This window comes from Podarcis melisellensis, assembly GCF_964234715.1.
Source record: "Podarcis melisellensis genome assembly, chromosome: 15".
In the NCBI taxonomy this organism is placed as follows: Eukaryota; Metazoa; Chordata; class Lepidosauria; order Squamata; family Lacertidae; genus Podarcis; species Podarcis melisellensis.
The window spans coordinates 12,637,758-12,665,389 of record NC_138532.1 but is presented as its reverse complement, the minus strand read 5'-3'; the positions used below and the strand labels follow the sequence as shown (position 1 = coordinate 12,665,389).

The 27,632-nt window shown below is 45.4% G+C and overlaps 1 protein-coding gene across 1 annotated transcript; it reads right to left on the bottom strand.

The window, feature by feature from the left end:
• Positions 1 to 4,808: 4,808 nt before the first annotated feature.
• On the bottom strand, positions 4,809 to 27,296 carry DDX25 (DEAD-box helicase 25). Its single transcript, XM_081890993.1, has 13 exons — positions 27,074 to 27,296; positions 24,385 to 24,429; positions 23,332 to 23,392; positions 19,100 to 19,162; positions 18,560 to 18,695; positions 16,026 to 16,118; positions 14,533 to 14,635; positions 12,271 to 12,385; positions 10,132 to 10,309; positions 8,106 to 8,343; positions 6,609 to 6,771; positions 6,340 to 6,528; positions 4,809 to 5,098 (listed from the first exon to the last, which is right to left on the bottom strand). The coding sequence occupies exons 1-13, from the start codon at positions 27,182 to 27,184 to the stop codon at positions 5,037 to 5,039; spliced, it is 1,557 nt and encodes a 518-aa protein (XP_081747119.1). The 5' UTR covers positions 27,185 to 27,296; the 3' UTR covers positions 4,809 to 5,036.
• Positions 27,297 to 27,632: the final 336 nt, after the last annotated feature.

Below are 27,632 nucleotides of genomic sequence, written 5' to 3'. Positions count from 1 at the left end.
CTAAAGTGGTGCTTCAGGTTAAGAACAGTCTCAGGTTAAGTAAGGACCTCTGGAACGAATTAAGTACTTAACCTGAGGTACCACTATATAACACTGGATACAACCAACCGATTTTCTGAAGGCAACAGGGATGCAAAACCTGACAGGGTTTCACCACAAATGATTTTAAGATGGTTTACCATAATAGGCTTTAAACAACACCAATAAAATACACAGAGAACTTCCAGATGGGGTCCTTACTGAGCATTCATACTGATATGTTCACACCTGAAAAATTGTGCAGAGGTTATACAACGCTGCCTGTTTTGGGGTATGTTTACAGCTGGAGAAATCCAAATTTACTGTTGAAAAGAAGTGAGGTGAGTGCTGATTGAGGCCAACAATATGTAGACAATGCCAATTTAATTTAGATGCAAGGAGCTTCTGATCCACAGCAAAGGTCAGTGCAGATGAGCCTTAGGTTCTCCTTTTTAAATCTCAATATAGAGACAAGATGGAATGGATTTGTGGCTGAGCATATTGCAATATAGACCAGGAAAAAGGTCACATATCCATCCTAGTTTGGAACACCATACATTTAAAGCATTATCATCCGACTTTAAAACCCATGGCTTCCACCAAAAGATATTTGGAACTGTAATGTGTTAATGGTGCTGAAAGTGGTTAAAAGGTAAAGGTAAAGGACCCCTGACAGTTAAGTCCAGTCGCAAACGACTCATCTTGCTTTACTGGCCGAGGGAGCCGACGTTTGTCCACAGTTTTTCCGGGTCATGTGGCCAGCATGACTAAGCCACTTCTGGCAAAACCAGAGGAGCGCACGGAAACACCATTTACCTTCCCGGCAGAGCTGTACCTATTTATCTACTTGCACTTTGACGTGCTTTCAAACTGCTAGGTTGGCAGGAGCTGGGACCGAGCAACGGGAGCTCACCCCATTGCGGGGATTCGAACCGCCCACCTTCCAGTTGGCAAGCCCAAGGTTCAGTGGTTTACACCACAGCGCCACCCACATCCCAGGGCCGCCCGTGTCCCAGGATTAACCCAGAGTGGTTAGGAAACCCCTATTCACAGAGCTACAATTCTCAGAGCGGTTAAACTATAAAGCCCTTTTCCCAGGGAATTCTGGAAATTGTTGGGAACAGGGGTCTCCTAACAACCTTCAGCCCCTTCCAAGGATGCTTTGGGGGAAACCGTGATGGTTTAAAGTGGCCTGATACTGTTTTAAATGCATAGTGCAGATAGGAGCCAAAGTCACTGCAGAGTCATTTCACAAAGGGGTCCTTCTAGATTTGTTCCAATAGAGCACAGACCCGTCTTTGAGGGGTGTGGGGCGGGAGAGAAATGAGCAAGGATGAAGTTGGTGGGGTGGGGTGAGGGGTGCTGGCCAATCCAGCAAATGACAAAATTGTCAAGAGCCCGACCTAATAAAAATACTTCAGTGAGAAAACAAAATAATACATTGTAATTTGTAAGAAACAATTTGGCAGCCGAGAAGCAGTGTGACTCCTTGATAATCATTCTTAATTCCCTTTTATTACAGACTGTTTTGGCTAGAGATGGCAGAGGGATAATGATGTGTCAAATGGGGCTGGGAAACAAGGGAATGTTGTACTTTTCTGCAAAAGAGGGCCACAAAGGAAGCGCTTGTACTTCGTTTCCACAAATACATTTGGTGGTTGCATTTCTTTCATGCTCCTTTAATTACAATCACATTTTAAGATGTAGGGCTGCTTCTGATATGAGATTTTACTACTTGATTTCATTTTAAATCATATTTATTAAAGTTTCAAAAAAAGTTACAAAAATGAGAAAAGGAGAGAAAAATAAAAGAGAGCAGAAAATACAAAATACAGAAAAATAAAAACAATAAAAACAACAATTTCCTTCTTTCCATGTCTTGTCTTTCATTTACTTGTTTCCCTGACCTCCTCACACCTCCCTTTTTTATATTCTAGTTCAATTAAATATTTCAGCAAATCCTTTCCAGCTTGGTTTTTATCCTAATAATTTATCTTAGTGTACTATAATTTTACATTCTCATTTCACCAATTAAAAAAATCAATTTTTACCTAATCTTTTATATCGTTTCTGCTAAAACCACATTACTTCATTCCAACATCCTTCTAACATTCCTGGATCTTACAATGTTTCTGTAAATAAATTTTAATTTTTTTCCAATCTCCTTCCACCAGCTCTTCTCCCTGGTCTCGGATTCTGCCAGTCATCTCCGCCAGTTCCATATAGTCCATCACTTTCATCTGCCATTCTTCCCGGGTGGGTAAATCTTGTGTCTTCCAGTATTTTGAAATAAGTACCATGGAGTGATCAGAAAATAGCCAGAGAGGCATCTCGTATTTACAGTGCTGCCAGGAGAATGGATGGCTTTGCAAAGGACACGGAAGTGATGCTGGAAAGAGCATGAGAATTAATCTGAGGCTCCCAAGGCAGCTGCCTTATATCTAGAGAATAGCAAGGCTGGGCATTTGCCAGGGCGCCAAGACCCACGGAAGACCCACTGCCACGATTGCCACTTTGTGCAGCTGAAGATCAGAGGCAGCCGGAGAGGAATTGCAAGTTTGCATGTCTTGTCCCTCTTTTTTTCTTTTCTTTTCTAGGATCATGTCAAATCTTTTTTTTATTAAGTCTCACATTGCTTCTGGTTCGCCAGAAGTGGCTTAGTCATGCTGGCCACATGACCTGGAAGCTGTACGCCGGCTCCCACGGCTAATAAAGCGAAATGAGCACCGCAACCCCAGAGTCGGCCATGACTGGACCTAATGGTCAGGAGTCCCTTTACCTTTAGGCAAACTAAGGCCCGGGGGCCGGATCCAGCCCAATCGCCTTCTAAATCCGGCCCGCAGATGGTCCATGAATCAGCGTGTTTTTACATGAGTAGAATGTGTCCTTTTATTAAAAATGCATCTCTGGGTGATTTGTGGGGCCTGCCTGGCATTTTTAAATGAGCAGAATGTGTGCTTTTATTTAAAATGCATCTCTGGGTTATTTGTTGGGCATAGGAATTCATTCTTTTTTTCCTTTCAAAATATAGTCCGGACCCCCCACAAGGTCTGAGGGACAGTGGACCGGCCCCCTGCTGAAAAAGTTTGCTGACCCCTGTATTAGAATAAAGGTGAGGCAGATTCCCGAGGCAGTGAGCATGAAGGATGGTCAAGAGATTCATACAAGCCATGGGCCTCCCCAGCACTAGCCAGCTGTCCTCTGTTGCCATGGAAGATGCTATTCTGTCCCCAGCGCTGAAGATTCAACTGCTGGTGCAATTAGGCTGCCATATTAGGAAAGGAGCATCTTGTCTACCATATTCAGCAAAATGTCTTCAGCCGGCTGGGATGAGCCTGCCTGCCTAATCTTCATACAGGCTGACTCAAGAGCAAGTCCCACCTTGCTGAGTGAATGAAGTCTCTGGCCAAAGAAGCATTCTGAGGGCTGCTTTCTTCAATTATGCCCCATGATCCAATTTATTCCCTTTTTTGCTTTTGTGGATTTAGTTCCCAATATGAAAAGCTCTAAGAATTGTCACATTCCTGCCCCAGGCTCCCAAACTATGGTGGCAACTGATCACTGAAACAAGCTGAAACTCTTGTCAAATTGGATATTTTAGGGGGCCTGGGATAGGAGTCACTTCTTCCTTCCTTCCTCCCTCCCTCCCTCTTTCTTTAATTTCTTCCTTCCATACATCACACATTTCTGAAGTCAAAACTGATTTGCCTAGGGCACAAAATTAAGTGAAAGGAGCCACTGACATCTAGAGGCTGGTAGCTTAATCACCAGTAATAATAAACTTGCTCATTCCCCTTTTACTGAAATATGGAAGTCTATTCACTTCATTAATCTTTAAATTTACCTCCAGTGACCCAAATTAATATTGCATATTGGGAAGCCCTCAAGATGGAATTAGAATCATAGAATCATAGAGTTGGAAGAGACCACAAGGGCCATCGAGTCCAACCCCCTGCCAAGCAGGAAACACCATCAGAGCACTCCTGACATATGGTTGTCAAGCCTCTGCTTAAAGACCTCCAAAGAAGGAGACTCCACCACACTCCTTAGCAGCAAATTCCACTGTCAAACAGCTCTTACTGTCAGGAAGTTCTTCCTAATGTTTAGGTGGAATCTTCTTTCTGGTAGTTTGGATCCATTGCTCCGTGTCCGCTTCTCTGGAGCAGCAGAAAACAACGTTTCTCCCTCCTCTATGTGACATCCTTTTATATATTTGAGCATGGCTATCATATCACCCCTTAACCTCCTCTTCTCCAGGCTAAACATGCCCAGCTCCCTTAGCCGTTCCTCATAGGGCATTGTTTCCAGGCCTTTGACCATTTTGGTTGCCCTCCTCTGGACACGTTCCAGTTTGTCAGTGTCCTTCTTGAACTGTGGTGCCCAGAACTGGACACAGTACTCCAGGTGAGGTCTGACCAGAGCAGAATACAGTGGCACTATTACTTCCCTTGATCTAGATGCTATACTCCTATTGATGCAGCCCAGAATTGCACTGGCTTTTTTAGCTGCCGCGTCACACTGTTGGCTCATGTCAAGTTTGTGGTCAACCAAGACTCCTAGATCCTTTTCACATGTACTGCTCTCAAGCCAGGTGTCACGTGCAGGCTGTATCCCATTTCTCTCAAGGGAGATTACAAATCACAGCAGTTCATATCTATAACAGCGTCAAAGGGCACATACGTGGCCTGGAGGCAGTGTTAAAGGCACTCAGGGATAGCTCTTCCAAACACACAAGACATCTGATGTGTCTTAATAGTTGGCGCAAGCGAAAGAAAACCAAGGGCAAGTAATGAGTTTTGTTTTTTAATTATTATTATTCTGACCAAATATCAGCATCGTCTGAAAAATGGTTTAACATTACAGAACTCTCTAGGATGGGTAACCTGAGGCCTCCAAACGTGCTCGACTCCAACTCCCACCATCCCTTGCTCCTGGCCATGCAGGCTAGGGAAAATTGGGAGATTGAGCCCAGCCGTATTCCGGAAAGCCACCATTTCCCCTTCAAGCCATAGAAGAATTCAGTCGTCTATTTTTTCCAGTGCTTCCATATCCTCTGGATCGAGGCACTTGATGGTAGTCTCTGAAAAGGAAAGACATTTTTGCTAAAAGGAGGATCCCATTGCAGAAAGAAGAACTCAACCCTTCACAAGCCACTGGTCACAGGGAGGGCGACTAACACTCTGGGCCTGCTCTCCTCTGACTCACAAGAATTCCACACGGTGGATGGAGAGATCAACAGATGCTTGTGATACGGCTAGGACAACATTTCTAAATTTCTTTGTCTGAGAAAATATCGGGCATGGAAAGAAAAGGGCAACTCTGTAGAATTTTCTCCTAATATTCTCAACCCATGAAATTAGCCAGCTTGAGGACTCATTAGGTTAGGGTGTTGGACCAGGAAGAAGAAGAAGAAGAAGAGGAGGAGTTTGGATTTGATATCCCGCTTTATCACTACCCAAAGGAGTCTCAAAGCAGCTAACATTCTCCTTTCCCTTCCTCCCCCACAACAAACACTCTGTGAGGTGAGTGGGGCTGAGAGACTTCAGAGAAGTGTGACTGGCCCAAGGTCACCCAGCAGCTGCATGTGGAGGAACGGGGAATCGAACCCGGTTCAGCAGATTACGAGTCCACCACTCTTAACCACTACACCACACTGGCTCCCAAACAGCTATGAAGCATTTCAGGCCCCCAAGCAGCTATGAAGCTCACTGGGAAGCAACATGAGCCTGCCTCCTAACCAAAGCAAAGCAGGCCAGACACCAGCTCGTGGTTTTACCTGTTGTGTGCAAAAAGGGGACAGCCATGTATGGTACCCTGTTACTGATTCCAGGCTGTATTTTTGTTTCAATGATACTGAATTATTTTTATATAGTACACTGCTGAAGGTTTTATTTTTTAAAAAATTATTAGGCAGTTTATAAATGCTTTTGACTAAATAAAAACAAATAACTACCTTAACCATCCTGAAGAAAAGGCATGTGATGCATGAAATAAAGAATTTGGTCTTGTTAATTCGAGTATGTATCAAATGGTTAAAAATGTAGTTCTGTTGCTATGTTGAAAGTTTAATTATTTTAAAATGCTGTTATTTGTCTAGGCAATAGACCAAGTCATTTCTGGCAGGAAAAATGCCCAACTATAATTCAGCCTCTCTCTCTCTCTCTTTTCCACTGCTGTGCAACCTTTTTAATTCCCAATTATAGCTAATTCAGAGGCTAAAAGCCAGTGAGCATGTTTCTGAGCAGAGAGTCCAACCCTGATTACCCTAACCCAATGTCTAACTTTCTGCACTATTAAGTCACATGGAAATATCATGCTCACTGAAGTGGTCTTGAATTGCATAGACAAGCGGTAGATTATGCCTTTCGACCATATTGAAGGCCAGACCCTTCTTTCCAAAGCGACCTGCTCGGCCTATACGGTGCAGGTAGGTCTCGTAGTCAGGCAGCCAGGACGTCATTGTAGGCAGGCTAAAGTTGACAACGATCGTGACCTGCTTCACGTCGATGCCTACGAGGCGACACAAAACAAGGTCACTTCCTGCTGAAGGAGCAAGTATCCACCTTGCTTTTGCTCGTCCAAGTCGTTACCTCTGGCGCAGACGTTGGTTGTGATGAGGACTTTATCTTTCCCATCGCGAAACTTCTGGATCACGTCTGCACGCTCTTCGACAGAGAGCTCCCCACTCAACAGGGATACTTGGTGCCCATCATTCGACAGAGCCCAGTGAAGCCATTTGGCATTTTTACGCGTCTGCCAAAGGAACACAGGAAAAACAAGAGACATACAAGGTCATGGCCTTCCCTGCAATGACACCGACATTTCTGTTCTGGCAGGTCCAGCTTTTAGGAATTTAGCCTTGAACCATTTATATTTATTATTACAGTGGTACCTTGGTTTATGAACTTAATCCATTCCAGAAGTCCGTTCTTAAATCAAAGCGTTCTTAAACCAAGGCATGCTTTCCCACAGCAGCGGGGGACTCAATTTACAAATGGAACACACTCAACAGGAAGCGAAACATTAAGATAAATTTATTGTCATTGTCCGTATATACACAGTATACACAACAACGAAAATCAAACACCCAAAGACCGGGTCCACATACACATTTGCACGTATCTCCAACACTCTCATCCTATTCAGACATAATCTATAAAAGAAAACATAATCCAGAATATAACATAACCTATTAAAGGCATAACATAACCTAAAACCTATCTCAACATGCTCTGCTTCCAAGGCAAAGTTCACAAACCAAAACACCTACTTCCGGGTTTGCGGCGTTCTTAATCCAAGTTGTTCATAAACTAAGCTGTTCTTAAGCCAAGATACCACTGTATTATTATTAATTGAATTTATATACCGTCCTATACGCGGGGGTCTCAGGGCAGTTCACAGAATAAAATCAAGATATAAAACCACAAAATACATAATAAAAAAACCCCAATAGTCCCCCACAAAAAAAAAACACTTTAAAAGGGCATAGTATGTAAATCAGATCAACCAAAGGCCTGGTTAAAAAGGAATGCTTTTTCCTGGTGCCTAAAAGCGTATAATGAAGGCACCAGGAAAATTTTTCTGGGGAGAGCATTCCACAGACGAGGAGCCACTGCAGAGAAGGCCCGTTCTCGTGTTGCCACCCTCTGGCCCTCTCGAGGTGGCGGTACATGAAGGAGGACCTCAGAAGATGATCTCGGGGTCCGGGTAGGTTCATATGGAAAGAGGCGGTCCTTGACTCATTGCAGTCCTGAGTCATTTACCCTCCCACTCTGGACCCCCCAAAGTACAGGTGGCGACCGTTTTGCACTAGTCCAATTGAAGCGTGGCTGCCGACCCACGGTCCTTTTGGACCTGCAAGAGGGCGGGATGGGACTGGCTAACGTGTGCTGTGTTGATGGGCGCAGGGTCCAGGAATGAACCCCTGCACAAAATGGTTACCACCTGTAACTGACTAGTAAGACTGGGTTGGAAGTCAGAAATCTTCATCCCAAGCCCATGGGCCCATCATTCCTCCTCACCCCAAATATATTCTCCGGACGTTTTCTGGGGCCCCAGGTTACCTCGATGTTGCAAGGGCGCCTTACCTGACAAAAGATGATCGCTTGGCCGACTGTGATGCTGCCATAGATATTGCACAGGGCTTTGTATTTGTCCTCCTTGTTCTCACACTCAAAATAGTACTGCCTGATATTGTTCAGGGTCAGCTCCTCTCGGCGGAGCTTAATAACGTTGGGTTCGGGGACGATGCGCTGGGCAAAGAGCAGCACAGGGTCTTCAAAGGTGGCGGAAAAGAGAAGCATCTGACAACCGGGGTCTAAAGCTCTGGAAGGAAGAAAAACAAAAAGCAGCCAGCATTTCATTCTCAAGAGAAATCATGGCCACGAATCTTTTGCCGCTTTATAAATCAGGTTTGGGGGAACTGGGGCCCTCCAGGTGTTGCCAAACTACAGCTCCCATCAGCCCCAGCATGCACAGCCAATGGGCAGGGATGATGGGAGTTTGGCAAACATCAGGCAGGCCAAAGATTGCCTACCTGTTAGAACTGAACTCACTGGGGAGCAGCTGCAGCCTAGCGATGCAGCCTGTGCTTTGCATGCAGAAGGTACGAGGTTCAATTTTCAGGAAGGGTTGGGAAAGACTCCTGCCTAAAAGCCTTGAGGCCCATATCTTAGGCAGCTGAGCTTCATGACCAACTGGTAGAAGGCAGCATCTAACCCTCTTCATTCTCACTTGTTACCAGGTAAGAAGGGAGACTTTGCAGTGTATTTCTACTCATTCCTAATAAGTAGGTTTACCTCTCAGTTTTCAACTAGAGAATTCAAATCAGCTATTTCTATATATATATAAAACATATGTAAGATACAGGCCAGATCCACATATACACAAAACCAAAGCACCAGCCCCACTGAAAGATGTTTCTTCTAAGAGGGAAGTGATATGAATTTCTTGGGACTTGGGAGGAGGGGAAGGGAGCAGGCTCTGAGGTTGTCATTGCCCGCCTGCCTCCCTCAAATTTCTCCCCTGACACCATATTCCACAGACTCCGTTCCTAGATAGAAGTATTTACAATTAATAAGGTCTTGATCGAATATCTCTCAGGCACTTCAATGAACTTGGAAAAAGACTGCCTACCTATGTGTCTTCCAACTGGGTAACAAACCAATTATAAAAGCCAAATCATCTTCTTAAATGTCCAGGTACATGGCGCTTTGCAGAACACAAGGGGAAAGCTCTCTGCCCAGGCGCTTACAGCACGGGGGAAGAACAGAGGAAGGGCAGAGGTGATTGTTTCAGTTGTAAATGCTTAGGGTTTGTTACGGGAGGGCAGGGATGGGGAAAACAGAGAGTGTGGTGGCCTTGTAGAGGCATCCTAGGACACTAGGGGCAGGAAAGGAGGGACACCAGAATGCTTGAGAAAGGGTAAGGCTTTGAGAGAGGAGTTGGATAAGCAGAGGACGCATTAAGGAACATTATCAGGATATAAAAGCAGAAAGGGAGGCAGGGAGCCTTGTGAGGCTCTCAAGTCAGGGACAAGGAGCTTGTGCTGAGCAGACAGGAAGCCAGTGTAGGGACATGAGGGTCAAATGATGAGACTGATTTGTGCAATCGTGGCATTGTACAGCTTCCATCGTATACTGAAGAAGCACCTCTTTACCCTGGCCTTTTTGACACCTGAGGTAAATATTTTTAGGTCCCATCCTAACTTGTGACTGTCATTGGTTTTAAACTGTTTTTAATATTGTATTTTTAAATTGTTGTAACCCACGCGGGGAACTTAGGCTGTTAATAACAATCTTCCACACATACAAGAAGAAAGGCAAGAATGCTATTGTTTCTACATGGCAGCAATATGACAGTACAAAAGCCCTTAGGTCTACATTTGAAGCCGCTTTCGGCACAGACAGGTCTTCAATAGGGCATGCCTTCTCCAAAGTAATAATAAATTAGTGGAAAAGCAAGTTCTATCAATACTAATTAAGTGGTTAAAAACCTTCCCAGATGCTCCAACACGGATGAGCGTGTCTAGAAAAGTTCTACATGCAGGACTTTCAGCAAGAAGTAAGTTACTATTCCAAGATCTTACCAAAAAACAAACAAACACACGTTTACCTCTGAATTCGGACACTCTGGTCTGAGTAATTCTGTTTGTCGATCATGACATCTGCTTCATCCAGCACACATACTCTGATCTTCTTCGGATTCAAAAGGTTTAGCTTGAAACACCAATCTAACAGGGTGCCTGGGGTTCCAATTACTATCTGTTCTTCCACTACAGTCCCTCTTGGAACTGGGAGAGAGATTGAGTTACTTTCGCTACGTCAGCCAGTGCACATTTGCTAAACTAAAAAGATTTTGGGTTATTGCAATTAATTTTTGGAGAATAACAGCTGCTGTTTCCCCCCTTCTTGTTATCACGGTGCTAGCCTTGGCTCCCCAAACCAGCAGCTTGTTAACCACGTGCAATTGGGGGGGGGGGGGGGAGGAACAACTGCACAGGTAAACAGTGTGTGTGGACGTTGTGTCTGGTGCAAGGATGCAAGACGCACTCCCAGCTCCTCGACACACTTACAATAACAATAAGCACGAGAGCCAGGGCTAAATATATGAAACTGATGTTGAGATGCTTACTGCAATTGCACAAGCTTGGCCTGAGGCTTAAATCAGAGACAGGGCTGTCCAACTGCTAGTACTGTCCTCCTGGATGCTAGCTGGGGCTGATGGGAGTAGGAGTCTGACAAGATCTGGAAGGCTACAGGTGTCCCCCCCCCTGCCCATTCCTGGCTTAAAGGATCTCCATCATTTTGCAGAAAACCAAGTGCCGAGAAGTAACATGGAGGTTTATCCCCTGCAGTTCTTTCTCCACTTTACTTAAGCAGTAAAAGGCGACTATAGGGTTGCGGTGCTCATCTTGTTTTCAGGCCGAGGGAGCCGCTGTTTGTCCACAGACAGCTTTCCGGGTCATGTGGCCAGCATGACTAAACCACTTCTGGTGCAACGGAACACTGCGACGGAAACCAGAGCGTATGGAAACGTTGTTTACCTTCCCGCCACAGTGGTACCTATTTATCTGCTTGCACTGGCGTGCTTTCGAACTGCTAGGTTGGCAGGAGCTGCGACAGAGCAATGGGAGCTCACCCCACCGTGGGAATTTGAACCGCCGACCTTCCGATTGGCAAGCCCAAGAGGCTCAGTGGTTTAGACCAGTGCCCCACTTAAGCAGTACATGCAAGCCATAAACAAATGCCCTGTTAACGTGCCCAGCTGGAACACACTCTTCCAGGAAAACCTCACCATTGAAAGAGAGAAACCAGGTTTAAAAATTTAGGAAGGGGCAAGAAGGAAGCACGCCGTTGAGTCCGGACACAGCAGCCAAGACAAGGGATAACCAGCATGATGCCATCCAAAAGTTGTTGGGGCTTCAACTCCCATCATCTGCTACAATGGCTGCGATCCAAGAGGCTGATGGGTGCTACAGCCCAAACAATACCTGCAGGCAACAACAATGGCTACCCTGGTTTACACTCATTTCTAGAGTGGTGGTTTGGGAGGGGGGAGTTATTTCATGGCATAAACATCTCGGTAAGTTAGAAATCTTTTTTTTGTTTTTAACGGAGGAAGCAAATTTAAAAGGTGGATACTTAGTTCACTGTTATGTACTGAGTTGAATAGGATCCAAAACACAGCAGTCTGATTGGTCCTAGAACAATAGGATTCAAAATGCAGCAGTCTGATTGGTCCTAGAACAATAGGATCCAGAATGCAGCAGTCTGATTGGTCCTAGAACAATAGGATCCAGAATGCAGCAGTCTGATTGGTCCGCAGGAGCCACCCAATCCAGCTCCAGGTGGAAGTGAATCCGCAACCTGATTGGCCTACAGGAGAATCACGGAATTAGCCAATCATGTGGGGCCCATTGTGTAAATAAAGTATATAAAGCAGACAGTTTGGGGAAACTTCTATTCCTCGCTACTATGAGCTGAATAAAGAGCATGAAATCCACACTCGACTCCAAGGATATTTCATTCACCTAATGACAAAGGACTGCTACCAAAGATGGAAGCTGCCGCCAAATCTAATCTACGAAAGGCATGCAGTATTTAGTATGCATTTCACAGCACCAACAGGTTTGGGGGTGGGTGGGTGGTGCTCTGTAACATCTGGATTTTATAACAAAAGTACTTCTGACAAAAAGCGTTAGGCAGCAAGACAAACGTAGGCAGAAAAAAACGCAACAAGAGAGAGCCTTACGTCTGTTCCCTCGAATGGCAAACGCAACCTTTATGTTGACGCAAAACTTTCCCATCTTCTCAATCACTCGCCCCGTCTGCAATGCCAGTTCGAAGGTGGGAGACAAGCAGAGACACTTTGGGAGGAGGCAACAGAGGGAGAAGGAAACAGAAAGATGGAGGTCAGTTTAGCCTTCAGAAATGGTGCGGTGCTTTCCCAATATGACATACAGGCCATGTTTCCTTTTCACTTTAAAGGTAAAGGGACCCCTGACCATTAGGTCCAGTCATGGCTGACTCTGGGGTTGTGGCGCTCATCTCGCTTTATTGGCCAACGGAGCCAGCGTACAGCTTCCGGGTCATGTGGCCAGCATGACTAAGCAGCTCCTGGAGAACCAGAGCAGCGCACGGAAACACCGTTTACCTTCCCGCCGGAGTGGTACCTATTTATCTACTTGCACTTTGACGTGCTTTTGAACTGCTAGGTTGGCAGGAGCAGGGGCCAAGCAACGGGAGCTCAGCCCGTCGCGGGGATTCGAACCGCCAACCTTCTGATCTGCAAGTCCTAGGCTCTGTGGTTTAACCCACAGCGCCACCCACGCGTCCCTTTCCTTTTCACTTTAGCATTAGGCTATTACTATTATTTATTAGATGTCTTCTTCGCTTGTTCACTAAAGAGTCTCCAGCAGACTTGCAGAATATTTAAAACATAAATGTGAATACATTGCAGCATAAAAACAGAACCAAACGCCGCCCGTAACAGCCACAGGAAGGTTTTGGCAGCACAGTAGCTACCTAACAATATCACCTTACAGCCTGCGGAGAAAGAGAAGCGTTTATCTGGCACTTTGATGTGGAATAGATACAATTTGTTCATTTACTTTTTATGGGGCATCTACACAACACAGTCCTGAAAACACTGCTCTCCTGTTTCCCTTAAGCTCCTCCTATCTTTTCTCAAACTGCAGAAAACTTTGTTTTTATTTTAAAAGGAAGGGAGAATAAGTGCAAACGCCACTGGATGTTGATCGCCTCAGTACTAGTCTTTTGTCTTTTTAAATAAGCTAGTTTTGACCATGCTCCTTTACCTTCACAAACCTCCACCATAACACTTTATGGCTGGCTTCATTTTAGCATATTCTTTTTAATCTATCTTTGGGTTTGGGCTTCTTTGCCTGTTTTTAAAAATTGAAATATCTGCTCAATTTAGCACCCACATGAAAAAGTGTTTTAGAGCAAACAGAAGTTCCGTTCAGTGCAAGTTTATCAACGTGTTAGTTTTTGTCTTGCAGTTTTGAACACTGAAGCAATCACACAATGGCACTGGGTTTTTGGGGGTTTTTTAAGTGCATCAGCACAAATGTTAAAAGTGATTTTAAGCAAATGAATCATGGGATTTATTTATTTTTTAAAAAACCTGGTTAAATGTCCCTTCCCTATGCAATATGTCACAGCTACGAGCACGGATGATCACAGTGGGATGGTTGCTTGATGATTGTGCCAACCCGGGTGGATAAAAATCAATGGTTTTTAAAAATAATAATAATCAAAAAATTGGATTTTTTTTATTTAAATCGGATTTTTTAAATAAAATGGATACATATGCTATAATGTTACTGTTATTGTTTTAGTTAAATAAATTGTTGAAATTGTTATTAAGGAAATTATTATTTTTCCTCCTTCCAATAAAGTACAGCAGAAAAGTTGCCCAAATATAAACAGTTAACTTATTAAACCTCACAATAATTTCATAATTATCTACCACTGTATTTCTAATAGTATAACCAAATCAGTAATATTTGATATAACTGTAAAAACTACTCTGAAAAGTTATTATTCCAAAAATGAAACCTGGTTGTAAATATTAAGATTATACCAGGAAGAATGAGTCTTTCTGTAAAAAAAGTGACTGACTAGTGATTTAAATCAAGTCTTACTGACTAGTGATTTAAATCGTGATTTAGATCGATTTGATTTACATAAAATCCACCCTGGTGCCAACATTACTTTGTTACCATGTTGAGGCTTAATTCCACTTCTGCAAGATTAGTCTGTGTGTCAATTTTACGGCAGTTTGCTTCCGCCAGCCAGCTTCCAGGTTTTTAGGAAACTCCCAGCATTGAAAACGGCCGTTCTACAGAAGCAGTGGACCAGACAGAAAAGGCACAAACCCCAGGGAAGCAGCCCTTACTCAGGTTAATAGCAAAGATTTCAATTTCTTGTTGGCGTTAGTGAACTGAGGATGACTCTGCAGCCAGAGGCTGTATCGCGGAGTTTATTTTACCTGTGGAAATCTGTCCTGTGGGTTCACTCTGCTCAGCATAGCCAGAACAAAAGCAGCTGTTTTGCCTGTCCCCGACTGACTTTGTGCGATAAGATTTTGGGGTCTGAAACAGAGAATCAAGCTGGGATTAATGCAAACAGAGAACAATAATCCAGTGGTCTGGGCTTATCAAGTTTGTGGAGTGCTGCAAAACTATCACCAAACTTTGGCACCGGTTTGAAGTGACTCACTGTTGGAATTTTGGGCGTTAACTTCGAGCCCCAAGTTGATTTATCAATTACTCAGTTTGGGGGGCACAGCAAAATGTGGCGTTTTTGTCGCAAAACGGCTGCGAAACTTTGGCACAGTTTTGGAGGGGATCCCAGCTTTTGGGCTACAGAGTTAATAAGCCGGGGGTCCTAAGGAGTGATCCTGTTTCAACGAAATAATAATGAGGAAGGATATGTGTAACTGAAACAAGTTACAGATAGATAGCCATGTTGTTCTGCCGTAGTCAAAACAAAATAAAAAAATTCCTTCCAGTAGCACCTTAAAGATAAAGGTAAAGGTAAAGGGACCCCTGACCATTAGGTCCAGTTGTGGCCGACTCTGGGGTTGCGGCGCTCATCTTGTTTTATTGGCTGAGGGAGCCGGCATACAGCTTCTGGGTCATGTGGCCAGCATGACTAAGCCACTTCTCATGAACCAGAGCAGTGCACGGAAACGCCGTTTACCTTCCCGCCGGAGTGGTACCTATTTATCTACTTGCACTTTGATATGCTTTCGAACTGCTAGGTTGGCAGGAGCAGTGACCAAGCAACGGGAGCTCACCCCGTTGTGGGGATTCGAATGGCCGACTTTCTGATCAGCAAGTCGTAGGCTCTGTGGCTTAACCCACAGCGCCACCCGCGTCCCTACACCTTAGAGACCAAGTTTGCTATTGGTATGAGCTTTCGTGTGCATGCACACTTCTTCAGATACAACAAGGATACTTGAGAGGCACACAAAAGGCATAGTGGGAAGAATGTTTTACATAGAAGTATGGTTTAGCAAACTTTTGGTATTTGCTTTTCAGAGTGTTAATAATATTTTATACTTCAAGTTTCATTGGGAGAATGAGTCTTTTAAGCACATGAACTGGGAATAAGGAGGTTGAAAAGAACAGAAAACAGTGAGTGACAACCTTCTAAAGCACAGATCAACCAGAACGAAAAATCAAAGGTGGTTGATAACCAGACTGAAAAGATATCTTTATCCAGATTTTCATTTGATAACAGGATGCAAAAACTATTAGGCAACGGAATAGTAATCAGAGGGAAAATATCCCTTCCCTAAACCTGTGTGTCAGTTGGGGACAAAAGTTATGTTACCCATTCTACATAGATGAAACTCCAGCGTCTACCAGAAATCTAACATGAATTAGCTCAACAGTTTGCTGGTTATTTGGCACAGGTGTGTCTCATGCTGGCTGCAACACACAAGAATATCTTTCAATTTGTTTGAAACCAACTCACGGGTCAGCTAACATCATTGGAAGTGCCGTTTCTTGGATCTTGGAAGGTCTGTTAAAGCCCATGGCATAGATGCCTTGCAAGAGTTCATCCTTCCTGTTAAAATGAGAATAAAAGTTAACAGTTTTACACGTAAGCAGCTCTGGTACTTCTGAGTGAAACTGGAGGATGCTAGCAGTCTGGTAAATAAGATCCCCTGACCTCCATGTACTGCTGTCATGATTTTAGAGAATCAAGAGCTGCCATAACTGAGAAATGTGGACAGATGGCGGAACACGTTGCAAATCGCTAGGCTCACTTTCACACAAAATGACGTCAAGATAAACAATACGATTTGGTCTCGAACCAATAGATTTGGGCAGTAGCAAAATGAAAAGCCCTGAAAACCAGAATAACAGCCTGCTACAAAGATGTTGCATTCCCATCAACTCCTTCAACAAGATGCAAAAAGTAGGAATCAGCTAGTGCAAAAAGTGGCTTATTAATAACAGCAAGAGAGGCCCATAGAACAGCATATTGCGGGTCTATCCCAACATTTCTTAAGTATTAGGAGTGTAATTTTCAGACCCACCATTCTCAAACTTTCCCTTGTCTAACATAAGCATATAGGTTATCAGAATATATTCTTCAATAATGTATTTTCTGTAGCTCAGTGGTACAGCACATTCAAGCAGAAGGTCAATCCCTAGCTTCTGCAGGCAGGGGAGAGACTCCTACCTGAAACCCGGGAGAGCTGCTACCAGTCAGTGTAGACATTACTGAACCACATGGACCAGTGTAAGGTGATCAGATTCAGTATAAGGCAGCTTCCTGTGAAATTACTGGTTTGAAAGGCGTCAGCCCCAGCCACTCTGTTGTGTTACAGGGCCTCTCCTCCTTCTGGAGGGGAGGTGTTGTGGACCGGACCCGATTCCCATGTCACACCGGGGTCGTTATGCCCCTGCCCCACTCCCATGGCTGGCGCGCCACACCCCTGGTTAAGCACCCAATCAGGCGGCTTGGTGGGGGCGTGGTTTGCTGCTCAAGACGCAGCCGCGCCAGCCATTCCGCCCATTTCTTCACCTTCTCACCGCGAGTCACCCACCCACCACTCCCTTAGGGCTTAGGGCTTAGCTTTTCTCTTGACCTTGCTATGGACCTCTGGTTGGTCGCCCAGGTTGCCCAGGGGGCCTGGTAGGATTTTTTTCCAACTGGCAAATTGGTACCGGCCTTTTCGTTTTTTTTCGCCTACCTCGTAGCAATCGCCATAACTTTCTTGGTATTTGGTGGTTTGGCATTGGAATGTGTTGTTGGTGTGTGGAAGGGCAAGGTGTGGCCATCGCCTACCCCTTCAAATTTGGCTATTCCGTTAAAGGAATCCGGCGGTCGTGGATCCTGTCCGATGCCTGTGTGGCGGGGGGCCATGGCACGACCCCCGGTGACATCAGGGGAGAGCTTATGGTTGTATTAGCATCAACAGGCTCCCCCTACTGGTGGTTAACCCCTCTTCAGACTCACCCCTCACTGAGTGGGTGGAGTCAATCTTCTGTGGTCCAATGCCTAAGCCAATACCTTCTCACTTGCTGTAATCAATAAAGTTGTGGCCTTTTCTTGCCCATTAACCTCCCAGTATGTTTCCGAGCACAATTCAAAGTGTTGGTGCTGACCTTTAAAGCCCTAAACGGCCTCGGTCCAGTATATCTGAAGGAGCGGAGCGTCTCCTCCCCCATCGTTCTGCCCGGACACTGAGGTCCAGCTCCGAGGGCCTTCTGGCGGTTCCCTCACTGCGAGATGCCAAGTTACAGGGAACCAGACAGAGGGCCTTCTCGGTAGTGGCGCCCGCCCTGTGGAATGCCCTCCCATCAGATGTCAAAGCGATAAACGTCTACCTGACATTCAGAAGACATCTGAAGGCAGCCCTGTTCAGGGAAGTTTTTAATATGTGACATTTTAGTGTATCTTTCATCTTTGTTGGAAGCCGCCCAGAGTGGTACAAATGGGCGGGGTACAAATAATAAATTATTATTATTATTATTATTATTATTATTATTATTATTATTATTATTATTATACACTGTGTCCACGTGTCTTTATTCCTCCAAGCGGGGGTCGGATCCTCAAACCACAATCTACGACTTGTGCCTCAGACCAGAGCACATCTAAATATTTCACCAAGGCTACAATCCTGAAAAAGTCAACATAGCTCTAAGGAAGGATAATAAGTGCTATGAAAGCAAATGGCGCTCTGAAACCAAGAGCAAGGTCAATAGGAATAGAAGACAATGGACTCATACTGAAATGCAGCACATTAGGTTCGTAAACTAAATGAGCTTTTGCGAAATGCAGGATCTGAACCTGAGCTCTGGGAAATGCAAAACCCATAATGAGCATCAGACCACAGGGTGGATGAGCACTTTCTGGTGAGCGGGCATGGGCTGATCCAGTGTCCGATATATAATTATCCATTCTGAGTAGACCCACAACCCGGAGAAGAGCAGTCACTGAGTGAACAAAACTTACGAACAAAATGCAAACGTCAATTGATTCTAGATACTCACAAATGCAGTTCCTCAAAGGTTTTCACGGAAAACAGCGGTGAGCTGGGATCACGCTGCAAAACCTCTACGTGGTGGTAGGACTCCACTAAAGATTTTCTAATCAGCTTGTTTAAGAGAGAAGTTTCTGCTGCAGGTACTGTGTTGCATGAAGAAAAAAGGCATCAGTTATTTATTTACTAAATATACACAGTATAAATTTAGTATACTGTATAATTTATTGATTAATACAGGCAACCCATAAAGCTGACAACATTTAATATGAAAACAATAAAAACTAAAGAGAGACATAGAGGGTTTATGCAACTGAAAGCCCCTCCATTCACAAAAATCCTTGAAAGCAGAGAGCTAGCATGTCAGGGAAAAAGCCTCTAGCTTAGCCTTCTTCCTTACACAATAAGATTTCTATAGGCAGTGAGACGTTTGGGGTATTTTTGGTATGGAGGAATACTCAATCATGTCTCCCTACAAGCAGCCGGAAGCTCAGAGTTACTACCACAATTTTTAACAAGGGCGACAGCTAGAAGCTGCCTGTCATCTTACCTCGGTCGCAATCATCGTCCTCCAACTTTTTTATATCTGCATCGCTCTTCCCTTCGCTGCTCTCTTTAAAAAAGTTTTCAGAACGTTAGACAACAGGCCTACATGTTTTTAATTAAAGGCACCACAAACTAGCGCCTTGCAGAAAATATAGCGAAGAAACATTCCAAGGCACAAGTGCAGATATCCAGCTGGCTAAAAGTTTGCCTTATCAGACAATGTGCAAGGCAACTCTGAATCATATCAGAACTTTGGGGGCGGCCCATGTTTGCTTAGCCCCAAAATGGAAAACAAAAAGGACCCAACCAAAGTAAGGTTACCAGATGTCCCCGTTTCCCGGGGACAGTCCCGGATTTACAAATCAGTCCCCATACAAAATCCTATCATTCCTACCGAAGTTGAAAAGTGTCCCCGGATTCATTCAAAAAAATCTGGTAACCTTAAAGAAGAATGGCAATTTAAACTGATGTGATACACGCAGCTTGCAGACCTAACATATAGAATAAGAGAACAAGAAGAACATTTGTTGAAAGAAGATTGGCAAATATTTATTGAATATATAGGGAGGGGAATTGTGCACGCTTGAAAAGGTTGGCAGCATTAAGATAAATTCAACAGTGTAAATAAGTTTTGATAGAAGTTTTGATAATAATGGAATACTGAATGGTTTAGTTTATGTAAAATATGCAGGGATTTATGCTATGTAAAATGAACCATGGAAAAAGAAGGAGGAAAGTCATGGATATTTTAAGGTTGTATAAATGAATAATCTAATTTGTAAAACAGAAAATTTAATTACGATACCTCGGGTTAATAACTTAATTTGTTCCAGAGGTCCGTTCTTAACCTGAAACTGTTCTTAACCTGAAGTTCTTAACCACTTTAGCTAATGGGGCCTCCCGCTGCCACCACTACACGATTTCTGTTCTCATCCTGAAGCAAAGTTCTTAACCCAACATACTATTTCTGGGTTAGCAGAGTTTGTAACCTGAAGCGTCTGTAACCTGAGGTAGCACTCTGTGTGTGTGTGTGTGTGTGTGCGCGCGCGCACACACACACACACACACACACAGTGCTTTTTTCTGTGGGGACACAGGGGGACGCATACCCCTAAACATTTTGCGAATCTAACAGAAGAAACTAAAACATCTTTTTAAATTAGTTTCTTCTCTAGCACAGTGAATCGTCAGTTCCGTGGCTACCCCTGGTGGCGGCCTTTTGTCCATTTGCTGTATTTATTTTCCCCCAATTTGAATTATAAAATGAATTTTCTTGAGTCAAAATGAGAGTACCCCTAAACATTTTTGAGGGGAAAATGCACTGTGTGTGTGTGTGTGTGTGTGTGTGTGAGAGAGAGAGAGAGAGAGAGAGAGAGAGAGAGAGAGAGAGAGAGAGAACACTTTGGGGATGCTTTTGCATTGCGGGCAGAGACGCAGAGCTAAAGTGAAGCATGCTGCAGCCTCTGCCTTTGGTCCCATTTACTGGGCAGAGAAGGAGCAGCTGCAGGGAGCTTCCTTTCCTCCCATGAAGAACCATTTTGTCCCACCTAACAATTGCCCTAGGGCAAGGGGACAGGATCATCTGGCCCTACCTATTGGTCAAAGGAAGGCACCACCTGCTACCCAAGCCCCATCACCACAAAGGGGAGGTCACGGTAGGCTGAATGAGACACAAAATTCCTGTTTATAGGTAAGGGGTGGCTCTATCAATTTCAGATCCTCTCCTTTTCTCAGTTCTCAGCATTAGTGCATCAGCTTGCGATTTTTTAAGTTCTAATGAAAATTCAAAAGCCCTTTGGTGCATTTTTCTCTAGTTAGGCATTTTTATATTATTTTCACTACCACATTATTTCACTACTGCACTATTTTCATTGGAGGTTTTTAAGCAGAGGTTGGGTGGCCATCTGACATGGATGCTTTGGTTGAGATCCCTGCATTTCAGGGGGTTGGACCAGATGACCCTCAGGGTCCCTTCCAACTCTTCAGTTCTATGATTCTAATTTATTTGCATGCACTCTCCCCTAATCTAAACCTTTTTCCACACATTCTCTTGGAGAACTGCATCTGGAGAACTGGAGAAGTGCACATTTTGAAAGACAGCAGTGTTTGGCTTCACGTAATTGCTTCGAGAAGTGCAAATTAGCTACAATTGCATTAAAATTCCAACCAAACCAAATTCCTCCTCCTCCATCCCTACTTATGGTTCACCACTTGGGTCTGGCCTTGAAAAAATTGTCTCCACCATCTACCTTTGTGGGAACGCTGTCGATACTAGGAGAGGATATATTGATTTAATAGTATCCTTCCTAAGTCACACTTGTGAGCTAGCAGCAGAGTGTATTCCTCAATATATAGAAGGAAACTAGTTGGTAGATTCGTTTGAATCTCTTTACTTAAGCAATCCAATCTGGCTTTGTTCAGATTGGAGTACAGTGGACGCTCAGGTTGCGAACATGATCTGTGCAGGATGCATGTTCGCAACTCGCAGTAGTGCGTCTGCACACGCGCAGGTTGTGATTCGGCGTTTCTGCGCAAAGCATGGTTTAATGCTTCTGCGCATGCACGACCGCCGACACCCGGAAGTAACCTGTTTCAGTACTTCCAGGTTTCGGGGGTCCGTAACCCAAAAAAACGCAACCTGATGCTTCTGTAACCCGAGGTATGGCTGTATATTCCTGGTAATGCTCCAGACCAGGTGCAACAGGATGTTCAGCTGGCTGGATCAAAATCCCCATCTGTGTCCACTCTAGGCAAACAGGAAGTGCTGTACTTGACTGCTTACATTACATCCCACAACCTTGGCCCTCAACTTCCCTTCGTTTGTGTGCCATGTCCTATTTTTTAAAAAACCAGATGACAAGCTATGTCACTTTTTTGAGGTGATCTGCTCGGGGAGACAAATGTCTGAAAAGCGGAACGTAGAAAATAAACATACAGTGCTACCTCAGGTTACTGACGCTTCAGGTTACAGACTCTGCTAACTCAGAAATAGTACCTCGGGTTAAGAACTCTGCTTCAGGATGAGAACAGAAATCGCGCGGCGGCAGCAGGAGGCCTCATTAGCTAAAGTGGTGCTTCAGGTTAAGAACAGTTTCAGGTTAAAAAAGGACCTCCGGAACGAATTAAGTTCTTAACCCGAGGTACCACTGTATAAGATTCTGGACAATGTGCTTAAAAATCTGTATCATGAAACATACCTTGCTTTCTCTTACTATGAGTGATGGTAGGCTCTTTGACTTTAAGGTAACACATCCACACTCCCTCCAATGTGATATGTTTCAGGACATGATACCAGGAGCATTGTACTTACCGTATTTTTCGCCCTATAGGACGCTCTTTTCCCCCTCCAAAAATGAAGGGGAAATCTGGGTGCGTCCTATGGGGTGAATGCAGGCTTTCGCTGAAGCTTGGAGAGCGAGAGGGGTCGGTGTGCACCGACCCCTCTCTCTCTACAGGCTTCAGGAAGACATCCGCAGCCTAGGCAGCCCTGCGGGAGGTCCTGCAGGGATGTCTAGGCTGCAGATAGCAGCCTGCTTCCCGGAGCGCCAGGTGCGCTGAAAGCAGAGCACCCGGTGCTTCGGGAACAAATCCGCAGCCTAGGCAGCCCTGCGGGAGTTCCCCACAGGTCTCCCCACGCTGCAGGTAGCAGCCTGCCACCCGGCGGGCGGAGCGCCCTAAAACACAGCGCCCCGGCGGAGCGCCCTAAAACACAGCGCCCCGCGCGCCGGACAGACATCCGCAGCGTGGGGAGTCCTGCAGGAATTCCCCGCAGGGCTCCCCACGCTGCAGATAGCAGCCTGCTGCCCGGCGGGGCACCCTGAAGCAGAGCGCCCCGCCTGCCGGATGGTCATCCGCAGCGTGGGGAGCCCTGCAGGAGTTCCCCGCAGGGCTCCCCACGCTGCGGATAGCAGCCTGCTGCCCGCACGCGGGGCACCCTGAAGCAGAGCACCCCGCGCGCTGCACAGACACTGGCCAGCCCCACAAGCTCGGGGGACAGCAGGGAGGCGCAGCGCCGCCATCCCGCTGTTCCTCGACCTGGTTCAGTTTCCCCGACCAGCTTTTGGGGGGGAAATAAAGGGGGAAAAAATTCCTTTATTTCCCCCCAAAAAAACTAGGTGCATCCTATGGGACGAAAAATACGGTAAATTTGTGGCCAAAGATTTAGGGCAGGTAAGATCAGAAAACAAACCTGTTGCGCTAAACATGCAAGCAAAGCACCCTCAAGGATCCCCTTACCTGAAACAGGGCGATGCGGAAAACACCCAAGATTTTTCCCACAGGATAACGATCTATTCAGCTAGGAGAAGGAATGGTTACAAGTATGAGCCAAACAGATCATAAGCTTTTTGAGACTTTTTGGTCTAGCACAGCCAACCTGTGACACACCCAGGCAAGGCACACGCAAGAAAAATTAAGGGTAGGTCACAACATATGGCTTTTTAAAAAATAATTTGGAGTATTGCAAAGGAAACTTGTGGGGAAAATAGTGAAATGGGGGGAAGGCAACAAGAGAAAAGTTAAAAAGGTGTAGGAGGAATGTGAGAAATAAAAAGTCTTGGGCAACGGAGAGGGGCCAGCAGAGACAATATTAATTAAATTTACATTTAGTAAAGGTAAAGGGACCCCTGACCATTAGGTCTAGTCGTGGCCGACTCTGGGGTTGCGGCACTCATCTCGCTTTATTGGCCGAGGGAGCTGGCGTACAGCTTCCGGATCATGTGGCCAGCATGACTAAGCCGCTTCTGGCGAACCAGAGCAGCGCACAGAAACGCCGCTTACCTTCCCGCCGGAGCAGTACCTATTTATCTACTTGCACTGGCATGCTTTCAAACTGCTAGGTTGGCAGGAGCAGGGACCAAGCAACGGGAGCTCACTCCATCACGGGAATTTGAACCACTGACCTTCTGATTGGCAAGTCCTAGGCTCTGTGGTTTAACTCACAGCGCCACCTGTGTCCCTTAAATTTACATTTTAGTCAATATTAAAAAGAATAAAATTAAAGCCTCTAAAAACAGTTAAAAATAGCCTTCTCAAACAGTTTAAAACTTCTAAAAGTTTCTAGATTAAGGTGTGGGAAGGAATTGATGGTTAGCGCTCAGCTGGTTAGAGTGTGGTGCTGATAATGTTAAGGTCGCTGGTTTGATCCCTATATGGGCCACCTGCATATTTCTGCATTGCAAGGGATTAGAGTGGATGACCCTTTGCGGCCCCTTCCAAATCTTTAATTCTGTGATACTAGAGGCAAGCTAAAGAAAAGACTGGGCCAGAGGGGCTGCAATGCACACTTACCTGGGGATGATCTCCACGGGCCTCCGTGAGGACTTCTCTGGGCACCTCGCAAAGCAAAAGATCGAAAGAAACAGTAAAAACTACAGCAAACTCATCACATGTTAGAAGACCATTTCAGTGCCATTTAAAGCATTAGAGAGGAGTGGGGAGGGGGGAAGAGAAAGAAATAAGCCCCCCAAATGAAACAAGGGGGGGTAACAAGCAAGTCTGAAATGTGTCTGTTTGCCTTAGCTATGGCGTTTTATAAATGTACGTTGGCAGCTTGGGAATCGAACGGCTTGGCTCCCGAACAAAGTGGCTCCCGAACGCCGCAAACCCAGAAGTGAGTGTTCAATGTGGCTTCCAATTGAGTGCAGGAAGCTCCTGCAGCCAAGCGGAAGCCGCGCCTTGGTTTTCAAACCGTTTTGGGAGTTGAACAGACTCCCTGAACGGATTAAGTTCAAGAACGAAGGTACCACTGTATTTGATTTTGTGCTGCTGAATAATCCCCCCACTGCCCCCCACAAGGCAGGGTATAAATAAAATAACGTGAATAAAAAAAGTGGGGCAAAGCTTTTAAAGAGAAGTACAGTAAGGTGGGTGGGGTGGAAGAACAGACGAAACAGGCATTATAAAGGCTAGGCTAGGAGAATAAGGGGTGGGAGTTTAATGGAGCCAATATGATGCAGAAGTCAAAGTGCTGGCGGTGACCAGGGTTAAAATCAGCACACAGCCATGAAGCTCACTGTGGGACCTCGGAGAAGCCACTGTCTCTTGGTCTATATACTACCATTGAGGTTTTGCGAGGATAAAATAGGAAAACCATGTAATATAATAATAATAATAACTTATTATTTATAAGCCGCCCATCTGGCTGGGTTTCCCCAGCCACTCTGGGCGGCTTCCAACAGAACACTAAAATACAATAACCTATTATTAATAATAATAATTTTTATTTATACCCCGCCCTCCCCAGCCAAGGCCGAGCTCAGGGCGGCTAACAAGCAATAATAAAAACAAGTTGAATGAGTACAACTTAAAAACAAGATTAAAATACAACATTAAAATACTGAAACAGTAAAATATTAAATGTTAAAATGCAGCCTCATCACAGGAGGAGAAAGGAAAAAGAAAGGGGGAGGGAATCAAATTGGCTCCAAGCCAAAGGCCAGGCAGAACAACTCTGTCTTGCAGGCCCTGCGGAAAGAAATCAGATCCCGCAGGGCCCTGGTCTCATGAGGCAGAGCGTTCCCACCAGACCGGAGCCAGAGTTGAAAAGGCCCTGGCTCTGGTTGAAGCTAATCTGACTTCCTTAGGGCCCAGGACTTCTAGGGTGTATTAAACATTAAAAGCTTCCCTAAACATCACCTTGAGCTCTTTGGAGGAAAAGGTACGATATAAATGCAATAAATGATAGGTTAGTCCAAGGGTCAGCAACCTTTTTCAGTCGTGGGCTGGTCCACCGTCCCTCAGACCATGTGGAGAGCCGGACCATTTTTTGGGGGGGGGGAGTGAACACATTCCTCTGCCCCACAAATAACCCAGAGGTTCATTTTAAATAAAAGGACACATTCTACTCATGTAAAAACACGCCGATTCCTGTACTGTCTGTGGGCTGGATTGAGAAGGCATTTGGGCCGGATCCAGCCCACGGCCCTTAGGTTGCCTACCCCTGGGTTAGTCAGTAGCTACTGATCAGCATAGCCAAGTCAAGTCTTCAGACACAACAAGCAGTAGCTAGGAAGCAAACAGCAGCAGAATTGCTGACTTCCATTGGGTTTCTGGTTGCATATCCTCCAACATTTCCCCAATGATGTCCTATTATTAATGTCCTATTATTATTATAAATAATAATATTTTTTATTATTTATACTCCACCCACCAGGCTGAGTTGCCCCAGCCACTCTGGGCTCCTTTCAACACATATAAAAACCTAATAAAACATTAAAGAACTTCCCTATACAGGGCTGCCTTCAGATGTATTCTAAAGGTTGTAGAGTTACTGGTACTTATCTCCTTAGCTCAGGGGTCACATAACTGAGTTGATACATTGGGGGGGGGGGAGAGTGATGGTGGGCTAGGTGCTAAAAGTCCAGGGGTCCTTTACCTTATTTTTACACACACATATGGGTTATATCCTGCGTTTTAGGACAAAAGCCCTTCCAGGTCAGTGTCCACAACCAGACATCTGATATATAATGCCAACAACTTCAAACTGGAAGGGCCATAGTTCAGTGGTTGAGGAGGTAAAGCTAGGAATGTCCCCTGCCTGAAACCCTGGAGCATGCTGCCAGTCAGTGTAGACAATACTGAGGTATGTGTGCAAATGACCTGAGCTAATGACACAGGGCAGCTACGTCTGTCCCTAAAAACCTGCAAATTGAGACCCTGCAACAAGAGCTCTTTGTGGGAGCTAGCAGGAAGCACAGCCTTAACACGTGAGGAAATAATTTTTAAAAAGGGACCTTCCAGCGTTTGCAGAGAGCCCTCTTCGTTCTCTGCAGCAAACCAGCCCCTATATAAAACTGGGGGTCAGCTTTGGCTTCCATCTCCAGCAAGCATGTGTGAGAGAGGAGGAGGGAGGGAGGAAGGAAGGACTGCGGGGCAGAACACGCAAAAAAAGGCGGAGGGGGAAGAACGAGGGCTCCAAGACGCTGTTAGGAGAACTTAAAAGGAACTCAAGGCGCTAGTCCCTGGCGTCTTCCCTTACTTTCTGAGGCAGAGATTCGGCGACCCCGCGGGAACTCGCTTCCTGCCCCTTCCCCAAGCTGCTCCGCCTCGGCCACATCTCGCCCAGCCGCCGTTCTGCCCACTGGTCCATCCGCCCGCCGGGCAATCTCAGTGCGCCGGCCGTGCGAGGCGTCGCCGCAGCAGCACGAGGCCCTGAGACGCGGGAGCCTCGCGTGAAGGCAGGGAAAGGGGCGGGGGAGATGGGAAACTGGTAAATATTTATACCCGGCGGGGCGGGGCCGGGGTTGCCATGGAGACAGGGAAAGTGAGGAGGCGGAGGAGAAACGGGCGTTCGAAGGGGGTCGTTTGATGGGCCCGCGGGCGTTCTAGAACGCCCGCGCGTCCGTTTGATCTCTAGTTAGAGACGCGTTTTAAAGACATATTCGCACTTATTTGAGTGTAGGTTCCCTCCCCGCCCCATGGAGCTTCAGTGGGATGTATTTTTTGTGCTTTTATAATTGGTAATCATGAATTTATTTATACCCCGTTTCCCCAGCTACTCTGAACGGCTCCCAACAGAATATTAACAATGCGATAAC